This window comes from Synchiropus splendidus, chromosome 11 (assembly GCF_027744825.2).
Source record: "Synchiropus splendidus isolate RoL2022-P1 chromosome 11, RoL_Sspl_1.0, whole genome shotgun sequence".
Classification (NCBI taxonomy): Eukaryota; Metazoa; Chordata; class Actinopteri; order Syngnathiformes; family Callionymidae; genus Synchiropus; species Synchiropus splendidus.
The window spans coordinates 5357502-5385341 of NC_071344.1; the positions used below are offsets into that span (position 1 = coordinate 5357502).

The 27840-nt window shown below is 42.2% G+C and overlaps 3 protein-coding genes across 4 annotated transcripts in view; 1 reads left to right on the forward strand and 2 right to left on the reverse strand.

The window, feature by feature from the left end:
- Positions 1–22376, reverse strand: abcb7 (ATP-binding cassette, sub-family B (MDR/TAP), member 7). Of its 2 annotated transcripts, XR_008416070.1 has the most exons (17): positions 21872–22376; positions 19159–19233; positions 19004–19081; positions 18267–18386; positions 16250–16382; positions 14107–14375; positions 13532–13620; positions 13310–13397; positions 11061–11235; positions 10177–10334; positions 8033–8196; positions 7753–7882; positions 7316–7487; positions 6801–6904; positions 5484–5591; positions 836–1899; positions 1–708 (listed from the first exon to the last, which is right to left on the reverse strand). XR_008416070.1 is itself a non-coding variant. In XM_053878691.1 (16 exons), exons 1-16 carry the CDS (start codon positions 22022–22024, stop codon positions 1681–1683), a joined length of 2235 nt encoding a protein of 744 aa, XP_053734666.1. In that variant the 5' UTR covers positions 22025–22376; the 3' UTR covers positions 805–1680. The 2 variants fall into 2 exon arrangements, 1 of the variants encoding a protein (XP_053734666.1); XM_053878691.1 differs by lacking the exon at positions 1–708 and having other exon boundaries at positions 805–1899.
- uprt (uracil phosphoribosyltransferase (FUR1) homolog (S. cerevisiae)) lies at positions 21848–24549 on the forward strand. The gene is made up of 7 exons (XM_053878695.1): positions 21848–22581; positions 23039–23081; positions 23146–23215; positions 23278–23340; positions 23406–23567; positions 23967–24065; positions 24234–24549. Exons 1-7 carry the CDS (start codon positions 22358–22360, stop codon positions 24338–24340), a joined length of 768 nt encoding a protein of 255 aa, XP_053734670.1. The 5' UTR covers positions 21848–22357; the 3' UTR covers positions 24341–24549.
- zdhhc15b (zinc finger DHHC-type palmitoyltransferase 15b) overlaps positions 24548–27840 on the reverse strand; it is a 7025-nt gene continuing 3732 nt past the window's right edge. Inside the window, exon 11 of the mRNA XM_053878694.1 lies at positions 24548–26033. Coding sequence (XP_053734669.1) covers positions 25990–26033 — 44 coding nt within the window. The 3' untranslated portion in view covers positions 24548–25989. The remainder of the gene's footprint in view (positions 26034–27840) is intronic.

The window sequence follows — 27840 nt, forward strand, 5'->3', positions numbered from 1 at the left end:
TGAAATATTGATGGGCTGAGAAGTTATGCCAGAAATTCTTTCAGAAGGGAAGTCAGCGGCTCATTGGGAGGAGCGAGATGGCGGGGTGAGAACCTTATGTACCGCTCAGATCTGTTCTGGTTCTGGAAAAATCCAGAAGAATTTGGCTGGAATATGAGGTTTGCTAGGAAGAATATCAGTGTTGGGATGAGGCTTTAAATGAGGGCCGGAGAGGTTTTCCCAAAACAAAACGGAATGTGCGTTTGACCTCATTATCTCAGGAGCACTTCATTTGGAACCTCAATTCTATTTCACCCGTCACTCCTCGCTTTGCAAGTCAAATGTAGCATCCTTCAAATCACACACGGAAGAAGACGAAGAAAATCTGAAGGTCAGTTTGGAGATAATTCTACGTGTAAAACGAGGGAGTAACCTTTTAGGTTCCGTAGCCTCATTACCCCTTCCGTCATTAACATCAACTCCACATCTGAGGGCCAGTAATCCGGCCTGTGTTCCTGTTCAAGCCCGGTCCACTTTCATCTGCAACGTGTGACTCCATCAGAGGGCTTCGCGCCGCCGCTCGCCACGCTTCACTTCATCATGAGGATGTCGGTGTTGATTGTTGTCCCACCTGAAAGGCTTCCACCGGTTTGAAGGGGCATCGAAGAGCTGCAGGGGTCCAAGAGAAGGACGCTGCTGCTGATAGACTCTTCCTCTCTACCCAAGAACCTTGAACACATTCAGCACTGGTTTAAGGAATTCACTTTTCATCGGCTGATCTCGATGACAATGCTACTAGAGAGAAAATGGATTTAAAAACCTCATTTATTTAGACAAGAAAAACAGCGGTACTCACGGCAATGTGGTCTGAATTTACACACCGCCATGATGGTTAAAATGTGCACGGCAAAAGCAGCCCTCCCAAAACGAGGACGTACACCTCCTATAAATAAAATCAGAGGTTACATTGGAACACTTTGGAGCAGAAAGAATATCCAAGTCGTCCTCTGCGGTTGTGGTGATTCATTAGTGACGGCGCCTCGTTCCTCCAGCGTGTCTCATGAAAGTGTCATGGTGTCCTTCAGTGCATTAGTGAGTCTGGATGACGAAAACCATGAAGAAGACGTGTTGCGGAACATGTGGACATTAAAATGAGACACGATATGATGAATAATAAACAAATCCCACGGCTGTTAGCTCTAAATGCATCTGCTATTCAAACCTCAGATCCTCGGGAGACGCGGCTGACCACACTTGCGTTTAATATTTAAAAGGATAACAGGGATTTCTTCCTCCTCCTCTGCAAGGCATATGTGAGCGCTTGCGTGTTCTCCGCTCGGTTTTTCCAGCGTGATGAAAGATGTCAATAAACATGATGTCAGTAATGAGGGGGCGGGGTCTCCGTGTTGATGAACAGATGTCTTACACACACGTATGTGATATACGGGGTCCCTTGTTTTGGCTTCTGCTGAGACAACTGGCACATTAAGGATCCATGTCTGGACGGCGGCCAGCGCCAAACACTTGCTCAGCTCCGTGTTGAAAATGTCCTCTGCTCACTCGAGGGTGGAGGAAAAGCGGGGGATTGCCCGGCCCAAGGTGTCTGGGACGCACCTCCTCTTCCTCCCCCGAACCACGTACGGCTCCGTGTTTCCAGCAGAGGCCATCTGTGTGAGGGATGACGGAGAACGGCGGCGCCTCTCAACAGGAGCAGTTCCCACAGCCCTTTACGCTGTTGAGGATCTCCTCCTGCAGTTTCCTCCTCTCCTCCTCCTTCGGGGACAGTGGCTCCTCTGGCACCTGCAGCGGGTTCTTGCTGCTGGTGAGGATTTTGCTGTTCTGGGTGTTCCACAGGTCGGCGTACAAGCTTCCCGGCATGCTCAGGAGCGAGTGGTGGTCACCGCGCTCCGCCACCTTGCCCTGCAGCACAGCAACAGCACCGTGAAACATTCAGTCTGAAATGATGATGTTCCATCTCTTTGTCATGAGGAGGTTTAGCGCTAACAAGCTTTCTGTTGCTCTTCTATTCAGCATATTACAGCACGGACATGCGTCACTTCTGATGAGACCTTTTCCTGCACAAACAAACACCAGTTCTAAAGTTGCCAGTCTCTATTCCTGACCAGACTCAGCGGCCCCTAAAATCCCTGCCGCCTCCCGAACAACTGTTGCCATCTTCTCACAAACACACTGAGTCACAACACACATGCCTCCCACACACAAACGAAGAACCCCTGCCTCCCCTCCCATGAGCAGGCAGAAGTGTCAGGATGATCTTAGAGCACCCAGGAGGAGCATGTGACTTGTGTTTGCTGGATATTTTAATGAGTCCTCTACTGGTGACACGAGCGAACTCCATGACTCCATCACATGCAAACATGGCTCCTCACCTCGGCCCTCTGATCCCTGTCTTCTCAGGCAGGGAACATGATGGACACGCTGGCTCGCCGCGGTTCAAAGACGCCTCTTATTCATCAGATCTGACTCCAGCACCCCTGGAAAAATGTCACTTCACCTGCATTACAGTCGGAATGATCTCTGCCTTTATACAGCACGCAACGCAGCAGGGCACCTTGGAGAAAGCTTTAGTTGCCCTAAAAGAAATCTTTTTCAATTGCAACTGGAAAACTCTGACTCCATTTAAAGTTCATAAAATCATGTTTCTGCTACTGCAGGATCAAATATATTTTGGAAGTCATCAAATCCGGCTTAGTTCAATGAAAGTACACAGCAGAGGTGTCAATCGCACAAAGCGCCAATAAGTAGGGAGAATTAATGTCCGACACAATTCAGTACACAAAAACTGAAATTAAGTTTTAAGTTGATTCCTGTATGTCAGAAGGTCAGCAGGGAAAGATCACAGCCCCTTCCACAGCAGGTCTCAACCTGAAGGACAGACCTGAAACTGAGTATATTCTCTTGGGACCTTGACTTCTTCTCGAGAACTGATGTCATTGAGAGTTTCTCAGTGATGTGCTGATGACTAGATGGCACCCTCTGCTCTAAAATCTTTGGATATGAACAACCATTTCAATGAAACCTCGGCTCATTTTTAAACCAGGAGTGCCATCTGCTGGGCTCTGAAAACAAGGACGTTGTTTCATGAAGCCTCATCACACCATCACTAGAGTTTCTCAACGGGACAGGATTCGTTTAGTTCTTCTTTTCGAAAAGAAGTTTGAATTTTGAGGTCCCACCATGTTCATTTAAGCCCAACCACTTCAAGCATGCGCAGGATACACGAAGACAAGAGTAGGTCAGATTCAGCCCGCAGGCCTTGAGTTTGGCACCAACACTTCTTCAGGAAAACTGACTGAAAATCCAGTGTGGCTTCACATTTAGGCACAGAGGGGTTCAGACTCAGACCCTGGATCAAACTTACTTTACCTACAATGAGGACTCAGCTGACCTAAATTCAATCAAGAACAGCTTCACTACATTAAACATATAACTTCCTCACAAGGATGACAACCTGAGATGAGAACCTGAGAAGCAACGGCAGAATCACGTCATGCTTTCTAGTATTATTGATTCAAGCGAAACAAACCGAGCGCATGCCGACGTCTGCTCAAGCATTTAAGGACAACAACGGCAAGAACTGCCAATGATGAGAATTCACGTTGTAACAGGCGATGTGTCAGTTCACCTCGTGGGTATTACCATCTGCTCGGCACTGAACAGCAACGACATCATCAATTTAGTTTCTCTCTGCTGAAGTCTGCGACACTGTTGTTTCTTCATACTCCTGCAGATCTCTTAAATATTATCATACAAGGGAACATTTGTCATGAGCATCAAAAAACGTATCCCCTGCAAGTCTATGTTGAACAGGAGGAGGACAAACGGAGAGAATAGAGAATATTACAATAATTTAAATCTTTATTGTCGTCACTGATGAAATGTTCATCATGGACACATTTCAATGGCTCGTTTCACAGACCACTGACTGGCACAATAACGGCACACTCAGTCTGTATTATAATTTTGATCACAGTCCAGCCAGTGATATGGACAAGAGGAGTATAACAGTCAACTCACTTCTGTTGTAGCATTTGGTGCCCTTACAGAGGACGACAGTGGACTCCAGACTAAAACCGACTTTCTGTACCTGACATCATCAGTGAATGAATAAAGTGAAGCTGCTCCCCCTGGAACCTTTCCCTGGAACTCGCTCAATCGCAAGACAACAGCAACATCATCATTATGTCTAAAAGATGTTCATCTTAAAATGCAAGTTATTTATTTTGACTTTCATGCATGTAATTACAATGTAATTAAATGAACCAGCCGGGATCACTTTTTGATTGTCTGTGGTGTCAAGTGAGATCATCTTTCTTCTGACAGCTTGGTACCTGTGCCGCTGGCATCGCTGTCATGTTGACACTTAAAGAATGTAATGAGATTCAAAGCCTACAAATATCGCTTTATTCTGAAAATCTGCAGGATGCACTTCGGTGTTGATGACTGATGCGAGCATGAACGATCCTTTCAAATCCAATTTGGCTGGCAACACGTTTGCAAACTGCAAAAAATAGAACAAAAGCCTACTCTAGCGCTGCGGCACAAATTTGGTGCGGCTTCTCAGATTGACTCGCATTCTATTTTGCAAGGGGCAAAAATAACAACTGCCAAGACCCTGCTGGTGCCAGTCCAACGCAATGATCAGTCTCATTTTTTTAAGGACTAAAATTGTGACACGGGGAATTATTAACTGTTTGTAGACAGTGTAGTGCGTTATATAGTAAAATTTTAAAAGGGTAAAAACCCACTTGGAAAAAAAAAAAAATAATAAATCAACCCAGACACCACATAACACCATGATATTGAAATGTGTCACAGCTAACTGAAGGAAAAAAAAGAGTGGTCAAATTAGGAAGTTTAAAAGATAGCATCGCTACATCTACACAGAAGAGGTGACAAATATGGCATTAATTGTGTGCACTCGTATCTGCCTGTGTATCACCGAGCCCAATATTGATTCACATCTTCACTGCATCTTAACAACATTGCGTCTGTCTTGAAATGTTTAATACTGCATCAGTGTCTCAGCTGCGGCCCACGTATATTATTGCCAGCGAGATAAACAAGTTGTGTGACCGCGACATCCAGTCCAGTCTGACAGCTTTAATGAGCCCGGGTGGCGAAAATAACACTTCTACCTGTTGTCCGGATGCTGTTTAGTTTAATGAGGAAAATGAAACAACGCGTGTCCTCACTGCTTACACTGAAGAAAGATAACTGGAAACAAGCGAGTGTCAAATGCACCTGGTAAATTCTTGTCGCTGGCAGATGGAGTGAACTGCGGGTCACACAGAGAGCAGGTCACTGACCTTCCCCGCCGAGCAAAATCGTCTAATTGGACTGGCAATTAACACGGCGCATGTTTACGGCGGCTCACTCTGACTTGCCGTATCATTTGCTTTTTATGAGGCCGACGGTAGAACTGGAAATGTTAATCAGGCAAGGAGCGGGATCAAGCAAAAATGAAGTGGATGAGTCCTTACCTCATTGAGCACTATAATCTCATCTGCGTCTACGATTGTCGAGAGGCGGTGGGCGATGAACATTGACGTCCTGTCCTTCACCATCCCCTTCATTGAAGTCAAAATGTTCTGGAGACACATGAGGGGAAAAATAGAGGGATCAATGTTAAAGCTCTGGTAAAGTGGCCGCTTCTGAAGACAGAGAGATTTAGCCCCCCAGGTCTGCAATAATGGCTGTTTGGAAAAAAAAAAAGTGAATGACAGGATATATATGAAACGTTCTCCCAAACTCAATCGTGAAGGAGACTCTAAATCAACAGATTGTGGATCAGTGACATCTACGTTCCTCTCCTCCAGCGTCTACCCGTATTGATTCAACAACACCAAAGTCATGAGGTGTCGCACACATTTTTAATTAACAGCAACATATTATACCCAAAACCGTGGAGCGTGGAGTTCAAAGCAGGCGTATGGAACTTTCTCATTAAGTGTAACATTTACAAAGATGACAGGGTTTATGCGGAGAAGTGGGAAGAAAACAGCGGCAGGTGGCGAGGGAAAAATACGGGGGAGGTTTGTGCATCGCAGCCAACACGTGACCTGGGAAGGTGAAACTACTGTGCAGCGGTGCTGAAGCAAGCGCATACGGGGCAAAGAGGTGGCGCCCATTTTAACAAGCTGGTAATGAGGAAATGTAAGGGTGTGATGAAATGATAATTTTTAAGTCACAGAATGGAGAGGACATGAGTAAAAAGATCACACGTCTCTGCCCATTGCATAGGAAGGCCGTCCAACAAGAACGACAGCATGAATATTAATAACCAACGAACCAAGTCCTCATTCATGGAAGGTGTGGGAAAGTGGTTCCATTCATGTGCAAACGCAGTCACAAGTATCACACACCAAACTTGTGTGTCCTTGATGGAATTCAAGAATTGCACAGTGAGACCTGTTTGAGCTCTCTCCTGTCACTCTGAGCCCTGTTATCTGACAGCAGTACATGTAATCTGCTACAAACCACGCACAGAATTCCGGTGAGGAATGTGTGTCACAAATATGAACATACTGTATATCATTACAACCTGTACAGAAGAGTCACAAAACTGCACCATAAGGACGCTGTATTCGAACGGGATTTCTACATGTATCACTGTCATATTCACAGCACCGGTGGTTGATAATTGCATCTTTTTATAGACCGTTTCTGTCCTCGACTTTACAGGTGCATGTGTGCAGGCTGCCCTGATCTCCCTCACTAACATGAATGGCTCCGTCACACTGTAATTTTTTTTGACTCAAATGTGAGAGCTGATCCAATGAATCTTTTCAGACACTCACCTCTTCGGTGATGGAGTCAAGAGACGATGTTGCTTCATCATACAGCAGTATTGGTGGGTTCTTTAGAATGGCACGGGCAATGGCCACACGCTGCTTCTCTCCACCTGAAACATAAATACAGTTGGACTACATTGTGGCACTGCGTATTGCACTACAGAGTCAAAGGTCTGATCAGACCAGCACAGGTACTAGATGGACTTGGCTTGTTAGCGTGACTTATTGATGATGATGTCACACAAAGATATGAAAAGAAATAAGGCAGATATTCATTTTTAAATTCACCCTTGGCAGCTGCTTAAGCTGTGGTGAACTTCTGGGTGATTCTTGGAATGTTGTTTCTTATCATGTGTTTTAAGCTTAATTTGTATGACTGACTATGTGAGAGAACCCACACATTTTTATCACAACTGACTTAATTCTTCACCTTAAATAAATTGTTCATCTCAATATTCCCCAGCTGTGACATAAATACACAAAGAATATTTTGACACCGCAGTTGTCATGAAGCGACAAACCTGACAGCTTGAGGCCACGCTCCCCAACTTGGGTGTCATAGCCATGGGGCATCCTGAGAATGGCATCGTGGATGCCAGCAAGTCGTGCTACTTGATACACTTCTTCTGGCGTCGCATGAATGTTTCCGTACTGCAAGTTGTAGAAGATGGTGTTGTGGAACAGAACCGCATCCTGATGACAACACAAAAATAACAGAGGCTTCAGAAAGAGTCTTTGTTGCGGCAGAGAGAAGAACAGAGGGTGGGAGGGAGATTGGACGAAATGACTAAAATACTGTTTACGTACCATCTGCTCACATTAGCCTGTGAGCCCATTGAAAAGAAAGCCTTCACTAAATTTATCGTGTATATATATACGATATATATATATATATATATTGCAGTTACATTGTCTGACTGTTAAATCCTAGACAAATTTGAAGAGGAGAATACCAGACCTGCGGCACGACCCCCAATGCCTTCCTCAGGCTTTCAAGGCTGACGTCTCGGATATTCTGCCCTGCTATGTAGATGTTCCCCTGCTGGGGCTCATAGAAGCGGAACAACAGCCGCACAATGGTACTTTTCCTGCAACCAGAAGTGGAACCAATTGTTGGCATGATTGTGTCTCTGAGCTGTGCCCCCCCGCAGACGAGTCTACTGATGATGTCTGGCGACAGGAAAAACTAATGATTTGCATACCTGGTGAAAGGTACCAAAAAGCTGATTTCCACTTACCCTGACCCGCTGCCACCGACTATAGCAACCTTCTTCCCGGCAGGCACTTCAAAGGACACCCCATTTAGGACTTTCTGTCCTTCCAGGTATTCAAAATAAACATCCTCGAAGCGAATGGTGGCTTCCTGGGGAGCGACAGTCAACAGCGGGGCCAGATCCTTTTCCTATGGCAAATATAAGATCTGGATGTTATATAATTTGACATGAGGGATATGGATGCAGACTGGAGGGGGGAGCCTGGTATGAGGCAACAATCTTCCAACACCTTTCAGGAGGAACCCCTGCTTATGCATCAGGCAGAAATATTCCCAGCAAAACCGTTTCAAAAGAACAGCAAAATCTTCAAATGGTGTCCTTCGCCGAGAATGAGGGATCAATAAAAGTGAAAACTTGGGGTGCATACTAAGCAAAGCCACAGTAGCAAAGACAAGGACAGTCATGAACACAGCCATCCTTGCACAGACTAAAAAGCTGCTTTGTCGCTGGGTAACCTGACAGCAGCGTAATTACGCATAATCCATCTCAACCGATTACCATGAATTACATTTTACTGTTATGATTTTTCGGCACGTCCCTCACCAGCACAAGAAAATAGTAATAAGAAAAAAACATATTTATTTTAGGTTTGCATAGGGGCCAGCAGATTCAAGGGAGGGGCGCTTGTTTTATTTATTTTATTCTATGACTACATAATAGGCCAATGCGTTTCACCCAAAATGCATTATGCACTCAGGCAGTAATGGCCTGCTGGGCAGTTTCATTCCACAGGGAATCACAATGGAGACAGTATTACCGATGAGTGAGAAATAACTGGACAGATTCATTCCTCCTACTGTAATTACAGGCCAGAGACAGGAATGGTATTCACACTGTTAGGCAGCAGGCGCACATTTGCACTTAAGTGTGCTCCTCTTTTTCCGAAAGATTGGCTGCCGCAGTAAAAATATGGATAAGTGGAACACAATGGCTCATAAAAACAACACATAGTGATTACCCAGAATGCATACGGTTTTAAAGCGACAGTGATTAAAGCAATTGACATTTTAAATACAACGTGTGAGAACAGATTGAGTTCCGCACTTAAATGTGTTTTAACCAGGAGAGCTCATATACAACTACATTTCTTTTCAGGGTATAACATCTCCTCATAAGCACACAGGAATACACATGGTAATATTTTACTATCACATGTGCAATACCCATTTCATTTTGATAGACAACATTTATTAAAATTCTTCTACACTCGAGCACATTATTTTAACTTCACTTTTTTTCCCAATTTGAACGTCGTAATGCCCACTTAGCTGGAGACTGTAGAATAAATTGATCCCCATTGTAACACGGAGTGAATCAGATCCAGGAGCAGTAGAAGTGATGGAGTGCTAGTGTGCTAAGCTAATTTCATTTTTCAATAAGACGCCGCCCTGTGAACTCTTTCCAATTTAGTGTGTATTGATTCCACGCTTTGACATTTTCTTCTCTGCTGTATTTCTCCTCTCCATCCTTCAGGTGGGTGCAGACAACCACAGGTACAAGCGTATTGTGTTCATAAAAATCATGTGTCCGTGTGAAAGACGGAGTAACTATCGCATTTAAATTTTATAAAGTGGCATTGCGCCGCACAAGGAATTCAAGCTTAACTCAAAGTGAACAAATTTAAAATACGACTTGGAGTACATGAGGGTTTGGTATGAACAACTGCATCACAAAACCCCATCTAAAAAGACAAATTGAGGAAAAAAGAAAAATTATTTTAATCCATGTTCATTTAAATCAAAATAACAAAGGAAAGATGCCTTTGACTTGGCAGAATCATGAGGAAAATATTCTTCAATATAAAGTTGCAACACCACACAAGGTAGCATTTGTGTACTCCTATTCTATGTAGTCTGCATAAACACATCACCATGATTCTTATTTGACAATTTCCTTTTTAATCAACAAGCTCTGCCAGCTGCACCTTGCCAGCGCTTTGAGGTAGAAAAAGTTGCATTTCATTTCTCATTACCGACTATATTCATTTCCTTTTCTACCGAAGCAAATCTCCTTTCATTTTTTCTGTTGCCGAAAGAAAAATAACAACACAAATACCAAATTTAGGACTTACAGCGACAATGTGGAGGCATGTCAAGCTGACAGGTTACCTTGATTTTTGTGTCAACGCTGAGCAGAGTGAAGAGAGTGTTCATGTCGATCAGAGCCTGTCTGGTCTCTCGGTACACCGTCCCCAGAAAGTTCAGAGGGAGGGAGAGCTGGAAGAGCAGCCCGTTAACCATGACCAAATCTCCTACTGTCATTGAACCTGCAAATAAAAGACAGCTTTAATCAAATCGGCTCATATGGAAGGCTACGTTTACACGGTGATGGAATGTTACACTATACTGTCACTTCCCATCGTACATTCTGTTTATCCAAATCTGACAGGCCTCACCTCTCCCAGAACAAACGGTCCTGCGGCCCATTCAAGTGATAGAACTGATCCATTACTCTTGATTTCATTTATGATCAACAACCATATTTAATCTAATTAAACGTAAACAAAACAAAATCTTGTGAAATGACATGAAACCATAATATACCTGAAAACATTTCGGCAGGACGCCCTATTTTTCCTCTGTAACTTAGCTAAAAATGATTTTCAAAAAAATATTTATGATAGCTATGTACTTTTGTTGACCAAATCTCTCAACTAATTGGTTCAAAAGTTCTGTGACGCAACACGGACATGCCAGTCTGATTTGAGAAAGTGTCCCAAACAAAGAGGCTAAAAAGTACAATGATGGTGAGGAGGACAGTAGGGCAAAGAACCACTGTGAAGAGTAGAGTTGGGCGGAAAAAAAGAAATCCATGCTAAAAGCCAGCTTTCCAGCATGTGCTCAAGTGAAGGTGTGATGTTATTCTCACGACCATTACCCAAAACTAGTTAGTAAAATCACTAAACATGAGTCTCAAAGGAGAAACCCCAGTGTCGCTCTACAACATCAATGGCTACTCTAATAATTTCGTCTGGTCCTGCAGTCATACTCACCCGCTGCAATGCCCTTGCTGGCCAGTAGCATAATCCCAGTGAGGCCAACAGAGAAGATGGCACTCTGGCCGAAGTTGAGCATGGCGAGCGTGGATGTGGTTTTTAACGAGGACGACTCGTAGATTTTCAGGAAGCTGTCGTACCTCTCAGATTCATACTTTTCATTGTTGAAGTACTGCACACAAGATATGAAAAACAGGGTGAGCTGAAGAGAAAGGGGCTGAGCACATTGAAGGATTCGTAAAGGCATGACTGAGTTGAGGAAAGTACTGAAACAACAAACAGCACAGGTTAACGGTTGAACAAGGAGCTCTGAGTCTCAATATTCTTTCACTTTTCTCACTGTTTGTCAGGGGCCTTGAATCACCTAAGCGTGTGGCTCTTAACTCTTTACAACTAACTTCAATATGTAGAAGTAGAGATACACCCAACAATGATCGAGTATGAAGACAAGTGTAAAGGGTGTAAAGGAGAGAGAATAATAGAGGTAATGAAAACATTTCTTGAATCCACCTGAGTAATGGACAAGGGAGTGAAAAAGAGAGTGCAGGCAGGGTGGAGAAGTCTGAGACAGAGCAGATCTGCAAGCAAGAAAGTGAAGTGTGAGAAGAGGTAAGAGAATCAGGTCACTAGACAAGATCAGAAACGAGTATATAAGAGGGAGCACTTATGTGGTGTTAGGAGGTCACATCCGTGCATACAGAGAGGTAAAACTGCAGGCTGGAGGAGAAGACAAACAATGAAGTTCATGGATGAGATAAATTAGAATTTGTTTATCTTAATTACACAAATATAAATCAAAACAATGGAGAGGTTTTCAGGCACATCAGGACAAATCAAGGGGCCAGAGCTATTGAAAGCCTTTGAAGACATTCTGGTTTGCCTTACCACTACTGCCTCAGAGAATCCTGTGATTCATCATTTTGTACAGAACCCATTTTGTTAGATTGTTAAATAGTCAATGTTCATACACCTAATGGTGTGTGATGTAGAAGAGCAAAATGTACTTACAGAAGACACACAATCTGCATTTAGATGAAACATATAATGAATTCATGTTAAACAGTAACAGAAATTGACAAACTACTTCTTTGTGGTTTCATGGGCCTATGGGTTTAGCAAGACACTTTTCTTCATCAGAGTATCACACAAGCAATGCTAATGTGGTTTTAAAAATGCTGCTATTACTATAGTAAAAAGCCTGACGAATAAGCTGCAAGCTTAACTAATGACTAAGCACAACACATAAAGCTCGCTGTTATAACCAAGCTCCTCAACTCTACTGCCAACGACCTAATATTGGTGTTTGTTAAGTTTGCTCCTTTGTTTGGCTGCTCTGGTTAAGTGGGCGATTTGCTTCCCTGCCTCACGGTGCCGGTGCCACGCAGAGACAAACGTGCCATTGATTAGCATATCAGGCAATTGCAGAGAAGTGTTTCTTGAAAGAAGGAAGGAAATGAAAAACAAATGCAAGCAGAGTGCGGCACCACATTCAGGTTCTCATCCAGTCGTTGGTGAAAGTGGAACGGATTTCTGAGTGGGCGGAGATCTAATTACATATGCTCAGAATGATGCTAAATCTGGCCACATAGACACAGACGATACAAAAAAACAGTGAATGCTGCGCGTAAAAACCAAAAGGAAAACTCACATATACATTTGTTATATTGGATATATTTGTCACACAAAACGACTTGCATCACAACTGATATTGCAAGTTATTTACACGATTCATCATTGTAGTGCTAGAAATAGAACTTGGTCTATGTTTATTTTCTCTTATTTCCAGATGACATCATATGTTCTTTTTGTCAGACCATCACGTCACTCGAACTGACAAATGATAAAATATTCAGTAATAAAGCACCTCTGTGGTACTTTCCAATCCATATTTTGCTCATTATGTATATTGAGAATCTGCAAAAATAAAAATGTAGATATCATATATCATCATCATGGCATCATTATACATGTGAATATCCTTACCTAAAATATGACATTTATTTTCCTGTTTGGTCCTGGTTACTTTTCACATTCATGCATTTATTATACCTGTATTACCAGCATTAAAAGATGTTTTTCTTTCCCACTATACACAATGAATTGATACGATTATTAAAAAGAACTTCGGCAGGTCAAAAACTCATCAGTATTCTAATCAAAAATCTTCCCGTTTAGAAACATAATACTGAATATTCTCAAGTAATTTTGTTGAGATATGAAATTGATTATTTTATTTAGAGTCTCACCTTAACGGTCTCATAATTCAGGAGGGAATCAATGGCAGCATTGCCCGCTTCATTGTCTGCTTTGTTCATTTCGATACGAAAACGAGTCCTGTGTGAAGAAGAAAAGCAATTTCTAGCAGAATTTATGCAAATCACATTTGCAATATCGACACACAGACGATACCAAACCAAACACGACTACATCATGATTACTAGTACAAACTGAAAAAGAAGACGATTTACCTCCACTGTGTAACAAGAATGGTGAAAAGCGTGTATGCTGACAAGGTTCCCAAGGCCACTGCTGCAAACTGTCCTCCGCACTTGTAATACTGCCGAGGACAAAACAGAATCAAGACAAAGTAAAATGTTCCGCCTTGTTATAAAACATCCAGAAACCACATGAAATCACAGAGGCCATCATCACAGGGCATTTGAGTACATTCCATTTTAGTCCATTCCACTGTGAAATAAGGGCGTTGCAAATGGAGAGGAAACTATAGGGAACTAACGACGTTAATTCATTTGCTATTTGAGCAATGAAGTGTGCCCTCATTATGGAACCGCAAGAATTTCAGTCCTGCATGGACTAACTGTGCAAATCTATAGATGAGCTGTCAGTTCAAGTGTGGTGGGCTCAGGGGGTCCGGTTGTACTGTATGGGTGAACACGATTCATCATTGTCACTAATGGATCTGTGTTGTGCCTGGATGATACGAATGCGTTTCATGACTGGATGATTGCGTTGATAACACCACAGGAAAACCAGCAGCATGAACATAATCGCTGGCATTCGTGAGAACAACCGCGACACTTACAAGGATGGCGCTGACGAGGCCCATCTCAAACATGGTTGGCCCTAGGTTGAAGACAAGCGCACTGAGGACGAAGGAGATGCCTCGTGTGCCACGGTCAATTGCTTTGGACAGCGCTCCCGTCTGGCGGCTGAGATGGAAACCCAAATCCAGATTGTGCAAGTGCAGGAAGACATTCTTGGCGATGCGCCGGATCGAGCTCTGGGCCACTTTGCCAAAAACAGTGTTTCTGAGCTCATTGAAGAAGGCTGAACCAGCGCGTGACACACCATCTGGGACAAAACAGGACAGCGATTAGTGCACGTACTGTGCAAATACATGCGGTCAAGAAAGCCAGAGAGAATCGATGTCACAAACATGCATTAGATCAGATTTTTTTTTCTGTGCACATACAAGCACCATGGATGGATGCGTTGGATACATAGTATGACGGCTGGAATAGACTCAGTTCATGAGCACATTGGTGGAGGGAGGAAGAGCACTGCTGGAAAGCTTGTAACCACTTGATGTCTGATATGTGGCCATTAAATTGACATTCAAAGGCATAAATAAAAGTCATTACACAAATTGGGGATATGCATCTCTTCTACAGTTTAAATGCCTATTAACCCATCATAGAAACTGCCTGAAAGGACACACTTTTGAACCGTTAATTCACACTCAATTTGATTTTAGATTAGGGAATATATAAAACGGAAGCAGTGACTAAATCCTTTGAACAAACATTTTGAATTATTCCCACTTAACCAAGTTATTTGTTGCATGAAGGCAAACCACACAGTTGGCCTGCTACACCACGAGAAATGAGGGGTTAAAATAAATAGGTTTGGCTATGAGTCATTGGCTGAGCAAGGACTTCGAAGCACAAAGGGCAAATGCCCCATAGAAGTCTTGGTCAGTTAGAATGGAGTGGTCATTGAACAAGAGCAAGAATGAAGCCAATAAATGTAATTCAACTATAACACTGGCTATTAGACACATACAGAGAAAGCGAGTGATTTTTGGTGATTAATAATGGTACCACTTTAGATTGTGGAACACATTAACCATTTATAAAGTAATTACATGTTTATTTACAGTTACTTCTCTGTAATTAAGAAGAGAAAACTTTCAGTGACTATTGCAGGGTAAAGGTTTTAACAAGACACTAATCAATAATTTAAAGTCATCAATTAGTCGCCAATTTGCTGCAAATGCACATATGAATAAGTCATTTACTTAAGGTAATAATAAATGTTCCAAAGCTCTTCTAAATAATCTAAAGTATGACCATAATGGTTTAACATCCTGGAGTAGACTGAGAGGTTCTGTAGATACAAGACTGCTGCTGCCACAAGAGCCAGCAGAATATTCTCCGTGCCAGGCAGTGCCAACGGCGCAGTAATGTGGCGTAAAATAGGAATACACGTCAAAAAGAATAAAGGGTCTAACATCTGACAAGGCAGGATGAGCACTGAGAAAGCTTTTGCAAGAAATTACACACATCAGAAAAGGACAATTCCAGTCGGCTCAACATTTGCATTGTGTTGTATCCTTGATCTTAAGTCATGTTTGTGTCCATTAAATCAACAAGCCACATTTGTGCCGAGATCACAGCAACTCATTGTGTGTTTTGTTTCCAATCTAATTCCATTAAACTGCAGTCAAGGACGGCTTCATAAACCATCTCTTTTCAACAATCTATGCTCTGCACCTGGAGGTAAAAACTTGGTGCTCAGGGCACGTTAGGAGACCTCTTATAGACACAGAGCACAGCTATAAAAGGAGAAGTATGGGCAGGCACAAGTGGTTTGCAGAGAAAGAAGCATCCCTGGCCTCTGACCAACAGCGAAAACCAACACGTCTGAAAGGACTTTCGGAATTTCTCCTGTGCTGTAGAAATGATGGTCTGTTTACCAACGGAGCACAAGGGTCTAAAGAGAATGTATTCAGGGAGGTGCAGAAGTGAACTCTAATGTGGAATTGAGTGAGGATTGAGTAACGTTAAAAAAAAAAAAAAAAAAGAAAGAAAAAAATTGAGGCAGAGGTTGGAGAGCAGCATTGATATGAATGTGCTGGGAAAGGTCAGCGTGGAGATAATAGGCAGTCCCCCAGTCTCCTCTGATGAGTGCAGCACCTGCTAGAGCAACACAAGTCTGGGACTTACAGCCAATCAGCATAGCCGTTGCCATGGTAGCCACAGTGCTTGGCGCGTCATTCAGGTTCAGCATGTGTCCCGACATCTGGTTAAGCTCATCCACTGCATACTTAAACATGAAGGGCACCATCACGTTTGTGATCTGGGATGGGAGAAAGGGCAGAAGGAAAATTTTAGAGAGAAGGCAGGTACAACAGAGGCAGTAACGCAATATGTACAAGATAAACACATTCATTCAAGTCCAAATAATGATCCACAGTTAAACACCATCAGCAAACTTCCATCTCTCTCTTCATTAATGCCAGTGAACGCGTTTAGAAAAAACAAATACACGCAAATGGAACAAAACTACATTTGTTTCTGTATCTACAGCAAGGAAAAGGACAATGTAAATCAAGACGTAATGCTTGCTATAGAAAGCTTTTGTCTGTAATCACAATTATCTCTTCCTTACAGAATGTTCTGACCTCATGCAGGTGCAACAGCAAGTGGTACACCTGTAATTTGCTGGGTCCACTTAACAATATGACTCAACTTGTTTCTGTTCCTCTCTCAGAGAGAACCAAACCAGCTCTACAGTCTTATTAATTTGGAACATAGAGTACGGCAATGGAAAGACTTTTGGTACAAATGTTACTACCCTAATAATCGTCCTCCCCTTTCAACACTTTAGTGAGCCTTGTTTAAAATGGAAATGGGACGTACTCGGGGTTTTAAAAAATAAGCAGCTGTGGGACTCTTCCAGACCTGTGGGACTCTTACAGTCATGGACTGTGGGCCATTTTGGAGTGCATATTCCAAATGATGTTTCTACATTCTGAAATTTTACATTGTCAGAAAGGTTCTCGGAAATAGAGTTGTGCACCATATCTCTTTGTGTAAAAAAAAAAAATGGCACTAATAATAAAATATATGTCAAATGTAAACAGTAGCTCCAGATAACTGTAAATACATTAATAGATTGCTTTTTCATTTAGCCCTTTCTTCTCCTTCTTCTCCTGCAGTGTCAGAGCGAGCGCAGTGGCTGGTGTTTCCTGCTAATGGACTGAAATGGTTATAAGGGCTAATTAAAAGCACAGGGACAGCTGTGTGACGAAGGCGAGGCACTCTGGGTGCATTAAGACAGTTAGAGAGTGCAGCAGCTCAGAGAAAAGCATTTCCAGGTCCCCAGTTTGATACAATATAAAAGCTTGAAATGTGTGTCAGTGATGGTGTTAAAAAGACTCAATAAAGGAGTGCTTCGAAAGGTTTTTAGTTTACACACTTGGGTGTCATACTCCTACAAACAACCTTCTCAGCAGAGAAGGGGAAAAAATCCATTCTGCCATTCGGCTACCCAGATGACAAGATGCATTACAAAAACAGTAATAGCCTATAATCAAATGGTCAAAGCATCTTTCATTTCACTGCTGTGCTTCATTTGTTAGAGCAGATTGAGATACTCCACTCTAATGAACTGCATTTGAGACCAACTGGTTGGGTCTTATTTATAGCACAATGTCAATTATAGTGACGGAGGATGAAATAATACACATAGTTAATCAGTTGATTTAATTCCGCTCATGGTTTGGGCAAAGAGAAGGAAAAAAACAACAACAGAGGCCAACTATAACTAAGAAGAAATGAGAAAATGTTATTGCCATGCGCTCCCTCTACTCCTCCGCACTCACTAGAGGGAGCCATGCTGGGCAGCATCAGGACCGGCTTAATTAGGAGCCGTGAATTTGTCATCATCTCCCCGGGTGTGAATTAGAGACCAGCGACACAGAGAGAGGAAATTCATCATGCGGGGACATGATGTTTGCAATAGATATTTGAAGACACGAGTTGGAATAGCAACACATAATGTTCTTATTTCAGTCTATATATATCTTTTAGTCACCGTGGACTGGCTGCTTTTTGTGTTCGGTAGAAGCAGTCTGGCCATAAATGAGGGCAATAATCTGTTTTTTTAGCTTTCATAAGATTTCAAACACTAAAAACCTAAAAAACTTGGTCGAGTGAAAAACACATATTTTGTCTTTACCTTTGCTCCAGCAAGCAGACCCAGAGAGATGGCAACACGGGCCCTTAGGTCTGGTCTGTCCTTTGGCCACACGTAAGACACCATGGCAGACAGGATTTCGGAAGAACGAACCTCCTTCAACTGGACAAAAAAATGATTTAAAAAACATAGGTCAATTGGAAAATTGCTTGTTATTAAATCAACTGGATAAAATCTGGCAATAGACTTGCATTTTACAATTTAGTCTGACTATCACAATGAGGAGAGGAGGTACTCGAAGAAGAAATATTGAACATCATATGTCAGTCGAGCTCTCTAGAGGAACCAGGGAGCAGCCGCGACAGCAGAATCTCCAGGTGGACTTGGAGATTCTGCCTGACACTACACGTCCCACGAGGTAGTTGGGCTGTCATCCCAGCTGAGGTTTCGGACCCGCTGGTGCCAACATGGCTGTTTACCTTCACTTCACCAAACACCTGCCACAGGGACTTTCCACAGGGCCCAGCGTACAGAGTAATTGTTCTAATTCACCCAATATGATGGCGACATGTGACAGTGTAGCACCAGATTAGGGAGAAATTGCCCCAAGCAGCTGCTAGTAATCAAATTCAAGAGGGAAATACCAAGCATGTGAACTTGTAAGACAGTGGAGGTTTTGAAGTTAGCTGAGACACACCATACAAGTCAACACAAACATTTATTCATAAAGTGGCAGTCAACTATCCCTAAGCATATTAGACTGAAAGAATAAAACTTACAACATTTTTGGGGTCTGCATTGAGGCGTCCACCGGCATGTCCGTGCCAACATGTTCGTTTGTCTGTGAGCTGCACGTGCTGCAGAAACAGAAGAGCACAGAAAACCATCTCATCCCTCAGGGAATCATGAGGAAAAGTCAGACTGGCTTTCTTACTTTGACAGCTTCCAAAATATTCCGACTCTTGTTTGCATGCCATGTGACTGTTCTGATGTGCGGAGAGGAGTTCAGCTGAAGCACAAATAAAGACATGAGTGTTATACATCACTGTAGATCTGCACAGCAGCATTTCCTTATCTGATACACCTAAAGCCAGAGGTAAGTGACAGTAAAAAGAAGCAATTATCAGTGACATGACACCTGCACATAGGTTAATAAACCATAATACACTTTCATATTACACATCGAATGTAGGCTATAATATGCTATATGTACTTCTGAAAAAACACCAATCTGCATTTTAATATGTGCAAAAGGGAAAGCACTAAACAACCATATGTATATGCAGAATACCAAGAAAATACAGATGTAAAGAGACAAAAAAAAACAAAAAAAACAATATTGGGACATAAGAATGCACACAATGGATGGAGACCAAAGATCACTTTTAGTGACTGTTGGCTTCAAATCAAAGCCCAGTGATACAGCACTGAACACATATGAAGATTATTGAGGCGGGGTGTTAACAGGATTTGTGACGAGGAAGCTGAGCTTCTCAATTGGTGCTGGGACAGAAACTTATGTGTGTGGTGTGTTGCGATGTTAACATGGCCCATCACAGACCTCTTTATACCTCTTTGCTGCCACCACACTCAAGTGACACAATATAAACAGGATATTGAAACTCCTGAATACAATTTTAAGTTCTTATTATGGCACATAAATGGGCACAGATATACACTTTATATTTATATGAATGAATCACGCAATATGTTTTACAATGTAGGATGAATAAATGCTAAAGTCTAATTAAAAACATAATATAGAAAAAAAAGGTAATTCTGAATGCATGGTGCAGCACTGAGACAAGAACTACTGTAACCAACAGTGTGTAAGCCAACTTTCATTGACAAAAGTGAAACTGAAACATAACGACGGTGCAAACAAGTTGGTGCACAAGTCTAAAAGCTGCAAATGATCTCACACTTGGACTTTTGTTTATTTTTGCCATTCGGTTCTTGATGAACCAAAAACCAATTTGTTTTTTTCTAGGCACAGCCAGGAGAAAAAAAGCTTTGTGATAAAATAACACTACAGTAGCTAAAAAAATGGTGTGTCCACAGGAAGAAAGAATAGAGTTTTCAAAATTCCAAGAAAAAGTCAAAATCAAATCATTTTAAAGATTTGTTTTTGATTCAAGACATCAAATCAAGACAATCAAAAAATAATTGACAACAGATTTCTATTTTAACCTTGGTTCTTTGATGAAGCCTTGTACAGTCTTGAAACCCATGTAATTAAATCTCCAAAGACAAATTAGAAAATGCACAAAATTAATAAAATAAATGTGTTTTCTCCTTTGCTGATTTTCCCCAATTATAGGAGATGAGCGGGAAAAAATGATGGCAACAGAAGTATAACAGTTGTCAAGTTTGCGAAGGTGAAGCGCCCATAGTTGGCCATCACGTCGAACTGTTGGAGAGTCTTGCAGCCACTGGTATAAAGATGAGTTTATGATGCGACTGTAAGAGCTCTCCATCCGACACAGTTCACTGTTGAGAGGATACAAGGGGCTGTTCATGACGCTCCCTTTTGTATCTGCTGCTCTTATCCATCACCTCCTCCACACAGAGCCAGGCTTCTTCACCTTCTTATTCAGCCTTCAAGCTCCACCCTCCGCAAACCACTAATGCGCTGTCGATTAGCAGAAAGTGAAGGACATGAACCACCTTCAGGAGAATAGATGTCTTGAGGCGTCCAGGTTAGTGCCAAGCAGAACACCTCGCAAGGTATACAGGTATATATATATATATATATATATATATATATATATATATATATATGTATACTGAGTACTACTACTGAGTACAACAGAGTGTGTGTGTATATACATACACACACTCTGTGAAGTGTATATATATATATATATATATATATATATATATATATATATATATATATATAAAACACTCTCAAGTGTTGTACTCAGTAGTGGGAGAGTCAGTAATATTGTTTTGGATGGTGTGGCTTTCTTACACACACACATATATATATATATATATATATATATATATATATATATATATATATATATATATATATATATATATATATATATCAGTTTGACATTTAATTTGACAAAGTTGTTTTTAGAAATAATAGCTTTAAAACTGCCTCAACCTTTGAACTAATTTCTATTTAATAATTAATTTAATTAAAATAAATGTGTACCTGGTGTTTGTTTTTGACGTCAGGGGGATAATCAGTAACCCTGTCCTCCGGGTGGAACGAACCCTCTTATCTAATGCACGCTGTTGTAACCGCGTGACTCACTACTGCCGTGTACATGATAGCATGCTTCGCGTTCACGAGACTAGATAATGATTCGGCAATAAAATAATATAGCATACATTTAAATCACATAAACATGTATAAAAAAGTAACAATAATGTGTTATGAAGCAGGAGTGACACATGCTGTGGTTGAGCTAAACCTTAAGTTATGCTCGAACTCACAGTTGGTCAGTTCGCCAAGAGATATTTACGCGACAGTTCATTCACAAAAACACTATGACACCTGGGCTTTGTGACGTTCTGAAAAGCCACGCAACATGTTGTAGCCGCCCATAAAGTTCAAGTTATGAAGTCTTTCTTTCCTCCTGTCCTTGCTCTGACTGAAGCCCTTGGTGCTCTCCATATTGCTCCCTCACCTGATATCCAGTCTGGCGTCTGGGTCCACTTCTGTTTCCATCCAGGCGGCCACCCCAGACGTGATATGAGCAAGTGTGTCGCAGGAGAAGCGCTACCTTCCTCTTTTGGAAGCGAAAGCCACATTTCAGCGGTGCCAACAACATCGGCGCCATGTTGGCTGAGGGAGAAGGCGGTTAGTCAACACGCCGACTCTGACGTCATATCCTGTCCGCGCTGTCAGTTGTCGGCTAGCAATGCTCGGTTTTTGAAGACACGCTTTGTGAGTGGATTAAGTCAGATCCGCGTTTGGTCCACGCACCACGCATCGTTGGGATTGTTGGCCACTATACGATCGGCTTGATTAGTGGCTCGGCGAGAGCGTTCGGAGACTTATCTCCGCTGAAGTCGAGCGGAGGAGGCTAAACACGTTGTGCTGCCGCTAAGTCTTTGTCGTCGGGGGGGTCGCACTTGTTATCGTCCACAACTTCTGCTGCTTCAGAGCCAAGATGCCGTCCCACACCCAGCAGATGAACACTGTCAACAACGGGCAGGAATATCCTGTAAAGCAGGTCCGGTTTGCTAACAATAACAGCATACCGACGGTGCTGTCCAGCCCGGGGCCAGTTGACGTCTGCCCTCAGCCCATGACCCTGGACCCGCTGGGACCTCAGTTGAAGTTGCTGCCTCTAAATGACCAGATCCGAGAGCTGCAGACCATTATCAGAGACAAGTGAGAGCCTCATCATGTATAATAGTAATGTACTTCATGCATGCTTTTTAATAAAGTAGTAAGGGATAGCACAGTTGAAGAGGCGGGGGTCGAGGTTGAAAAAAGGGCAGGATCATAAATGAGTTTTTCTTAAGGACACTGACTATGATGTGAGTCAGGTTCTCGGCTGTGTATCCTACCACGGTGGCAGCAACCACCCAGCCTCTGTCATCCTCTCTAGCCAAAGAAAGCACCACATCCAGTTGCTCTAGTTTGGACTCGGAAGCAATTTCTAAAGTGACAGTTATGTTTGTGGGGTGTTGTGAAATGCAGTAAACGATTGACAGGATTGTGGAGCTTATTTATGCACAGCAGGGGGGAGGGGTAAACTGCAGCTCAAATTCCAGATTATGTACAATAACTATGGTGCCATAGAAAAAGCCTTAGAAAAACCCCGAGCAATTATTTCTATTTTCAGGACGACCAGCAGGGGAGACTTTGTGTTCTGTGCAGACCGACTGGTAAGTTCCTGCGCTTGGATTCAAGAAAGGCTGCTGAAAAACAAATTCATATGTTGCTTTCCAGATCCGTCTAGTCGTTGAAGAGGGCTTGAATCAGCTGCCCTACTCAGAATGCACAGTCACCACACCCACGGGTAAAAGGATTCAAACCTGGTGGCAGCCTTCAATGACATTTTAAATTCAATCTTCTCATCAGGTTACAAGTATGAAGGTGTGAAGTTTGAGAGAGGGAACTGCGGTGTTAGCATCATGCGGAGCGGTGAGTTGCATATAAGCTTGTTGTGTTCGGCTTACTTGTTACACTCCACATGTTGAATCTGGCAGGCGAGGCCATGGAGCAGGGTCTCCGGGACTGCTGCCGATCTATCCGCATCGGGAAAATCCTCATCCAGAGTGACGAGGAGACACAGAAAGCCAAGGTCTACTACGCCAAGTTCCCCCCAGATGTTTACAGAAGGAAAGTGCTGCTCATGTACCCCATCCTCAGTAAGTCTCCTTATCCAGCGATGATCTCAGTCCAAAGCTGGGAAATGTCACGAGATGAACCTTTTTTTTTTCCAAATCTGGTATTCATTCATTTTGAGAGATCTGTCTCAAGTTGACCTTCAGGACTGCGAGTCCACATTTCCACAGCACACCGGCTCATTCCCACTGTTCTGATAATTATGGCTCTCGTGGGGGAAATTACGCTCTGCCGGGAAGATGGCTACCAAGCTGCTGAAAAGCATAATGAGAGCCAACAAAAATAGAATCTCCCTTTTCCAGCGTCCTCCTGTTTTTGGAGGCCACGCGAGGTTGAAGGTCCATGTCATTATAATGAGGCGACACGTGGGCTTTTAGTGCTTAAACGTGTTGCGATGTAGGTTTTCTGCTGTGTGTTTGCAGGTACAGGGAACACAGTGATCGAGGCGGTCCGGGTTCTGATCGAGCATGGAGTCCAGCCAAGACACATCATCCTCCTCAGCCTCTTCTCCACACCTCATGGTAACATTGCTTTCTCAGTCTGATCACATCTCACCCAGTATTTCACTGAAACGGCTTATAAAGCTCAGCAGGAAGTAGTGTGAATGGCTTACTAGACAACACAGTTATGCTTTACTTGGTTGAACTGGTGAATATTGGAGTTTTTTTTCAAGACTTGTTTCCTCTCAGGGGCCAAATCAATCATCCAAGAGTTCCCAGACATCACAATCCTGACCACAGAAGTCCATTCAGTGGCTCCTACACATTTCGGGCAGAGGTACTTTGGCACCGACTGAAATCAGCCTGAGGAGCTTCACCTGTTTTTAATCAATATATGTAATGTGTTATTGTGCCTAAGGCTACAAATGATCATCCTTTATGGATACAAAATGTTTATTTATTTTGATCTCATTTTTGCTGTGAAGGCTTGAAACAAAACCATTCTGACATGTGGCAAGGTTTTATTTGCATGCTTCATTGATGGATCAATAAAGGTTTGTAAGCAGACATGAAGTATTTATTGGATGACAAGAACAGCAACCAATTTCAATGTGCTTTTTAAATCAGTGAGACAACGCTGAGGTCAAATTTGCCGTAATGTTATGGCGAACATACGGTCCTAGTGTTCAGGGTCTGACTCACTAAACTCATCACACACAGACACTCTTTATCAATAAATAGACACAAGACATAAAACATCCTTTTTTTTTTACATGCTTCTGATACCTAGTTAAAAAAAACGGTTTCTTCCATCCACACAGAACACCATGTTTGTGATACACGAGCCCACTATTGTCCACAAACCAAAGCCTGTACCAAATATAAGTAGAAAAAAAAACGAGTACACAAACACAGCTTCAAAAAAAATGACGTCACTTTGCAGAAACACAAAGACCCCACCCATCCTGTGGAGGAGAGTCAGACAAACACAGCTGTTTAAAAAGAAGGGGAAGACACCCTTCAGTAGTCCTTATCAGAAACCCATTGATTTGCTATTGCTGTTGATCCGTTAGTACTGCATTCGTATGACAGCCTTGGCCAAAGTGCACAAATAATCTACATGCATGCAGCATTGGTGTATGTTGGTTCCACTATGACTTCATAATTTACTGGTTTAAAACAAAATCTAAATGTAGCCCCTTAATCTGCGATAACGTGAGGTGAGGAGTCCTTTTTGTGTGGTGTTTGTACGCTCTCTATGTGCTTGTGCCACTCTTTTCCAGGCACTCCAGTTTCCTCCCACAGTCCAAAAACATACAGGGGTTAACCGATGACTATCTGTATACAGTAAGCTGTCTTTTGACCCGCTGACCTGTCCAGACTCTCGCCCAAGTAACTGGGATCAGCCGAGTGACCCCATAGGAAACAAACACATATTTCAAACATCTCTATTAAATGTTGATGTGAATTGAGACAAGGATTCCAAACCTTGCTCCTAAACCTTTGACCAAGACTGTCGGAGATAAACCCTGTATATGGTTAAATATGAGTGATGGCTGCTTGGTCAATTACACTCAACTAACAGCAAACCAAAATTGTTCATACAATTAAAGAGAATCAATGTGTAGAAAACACATTTAACTGAACACAGTGATACAGAAATGTAAGGCGCAGGTTAAACTAGGTGCACTCGCGTTGCAAATAAGAATAAAAATCAGGTTCATTTATTATCCATGGAACGATAGGAGCACACACAAAGTTGAGGCTCTGAGGCAGAAAGTAAACAGTGATATTGAGTATTTTTGCTCAACCATTCAACAAAGGTGATACATACAGCTCTCTCTCTGGTGACACTGCTGGTTGTCCATCTGGGTCTGCGTCAGCCTTTTTGCAGGACTGACTGCTGAAACTTGGTAACGTTCCTGACTTCAGATGCTGTTTGGAATGCACAGTGTGTGATATGTATCGGTTTCCACTGCAGCAGCATTGTCTTTGCTCTGGGAGCTCACTCCTCAACAACCACCGTGACAGACGGCTCTCCGTCCTCGTCTGAGAAGAGGAGAAAAGAATGTCTTGGTTAACAACACATGACCGCCAGGGGGAGGCAGAGTGTTTTGTCTGTTTGTCTCGTAAGCATTAAAACAGGTGGGAGTAAAAACAATAAGCAGCGACCACAGTCATCAAAAATAAAAGAATATCAGCATGTTTTACAAGAAGTAAGAGCAGTACTAGAGCAGTACGCCGCTGACAACAGAAGTATCGGCAACACTTTTATTAGTGTATACTGTAGATGCAGTGCTAGTCTTGTTTTGGTTAGATGTTGAAGGTTTGTAGTAATATATAAAGCGAAAGTAGCAGTAGCAGCAGTAGAACTTAAAATGCAAGTACTAGATGCTATTTCAAGAGTCAGGTGTATTATTAATACAAGCAAAAGTTAAGTAACAGAGTAGTTGAATTAGTATCATAAGTAGTAGCAACACATTGTTTAATAATACTACATTATTATTAATAATAATAATAATAGTCGATTGACATTACATAAGTCATATGTACATACACACACTGATGGCAGTAGACTCTGTCACCAAATGGACCAAGAAACCAATACTACAAGTACTAGTTCAACAAAATGGTGGCAACAGTTAAAATAGTGACATTGTCAATAAGACTAGAATCAGCAGTATAAGTGGTATTGCAGTTATTTGAATAGAAGTAACCAAAGCAGCAGTCATTACGTAAAAATTTGAAATTGTATTCAGTAAAGTGGAACCATAGTTATATGAGAAGGAGTAGTGGTAATAAACGTGACAGTAGTGAGTGTTATTGACCAGGGTTAGAAGCAGCATGCGCAGTTCTAATAGTAGTAATAATATATACAGTAGCAGGGAGTGCAGGACTAGCAGTAGCAGCAGTTGGAGCGGTTTTGCAGTGGTGTTCCTGGATGTTGTCACCGTAGCTTTTATAGCAGAGCTTGTTTACTTTTCTGAATCGTCAGTGCTCAGTATCGCAGCAAAACCCAATTTAGGATTTCTCTTTTACAGCCAACTGAAAAATACCTCTTCTGTATGTGTACCGTATTAAATCTTAACTGTTTGTGTGAGGACAAACGATTTAGACACACAGCTTCTATTCTCATCGTCAACACTCATTTATTTCCACACAGTCCACAGAGTTTAGTGACTATATTCCAGCAGCATGTAATGTGACTAACGTGCTCTCTTTGTTAGGAATCATAAAAGTCAGCTGATGCGGATTAAGGAAACCAAGGCCGAAGCATTTGTACCAACAACCTTTGTCAAAACAAAACAAGTAAAAGCTAAATAAACACACCAGGGAAATAATAAATGGTTGTTTTAATAGGACATGTGCTGTTATTTTATACCATCTGCAGTTATTTTAATGTCAGACTTTAGGGCACTGGGATCTGGAAAGCTTTATACGGACAGGAGTTTCACACGAAGATCGTGAGGACAGTCAGCTTGAAAACCACACGTCAAGAAAGAGTGCAAAGACATCATCAGCAAGATAAGGTCACCTTTGGATAACAACTATTGTTGAAATGTCTCCAAGAGCTGTTGATAATGGTGGTGGTCCACAAACGTGGGAATAAGTGTTCAGATGGAAAATATACTGGATTTTTAAGACAAAAGATAAAATCCAGAAAAGCTGACGCAGAGTGCCAAATCATGCAAGGAAAAGAGTGTTAAAGTAGAGCGTGCTGCGTCACCGTAGTGGTGGTGTTGCTGCTGCAGGCATTGTATCAATAATACATGAAGTAATGGCAGTAGTAGCAGCTGACGCAAGAGCTGTCGTAGTCGAAGTCATTTATGTAGTCATATGCCCCTGTAGTGGTAGT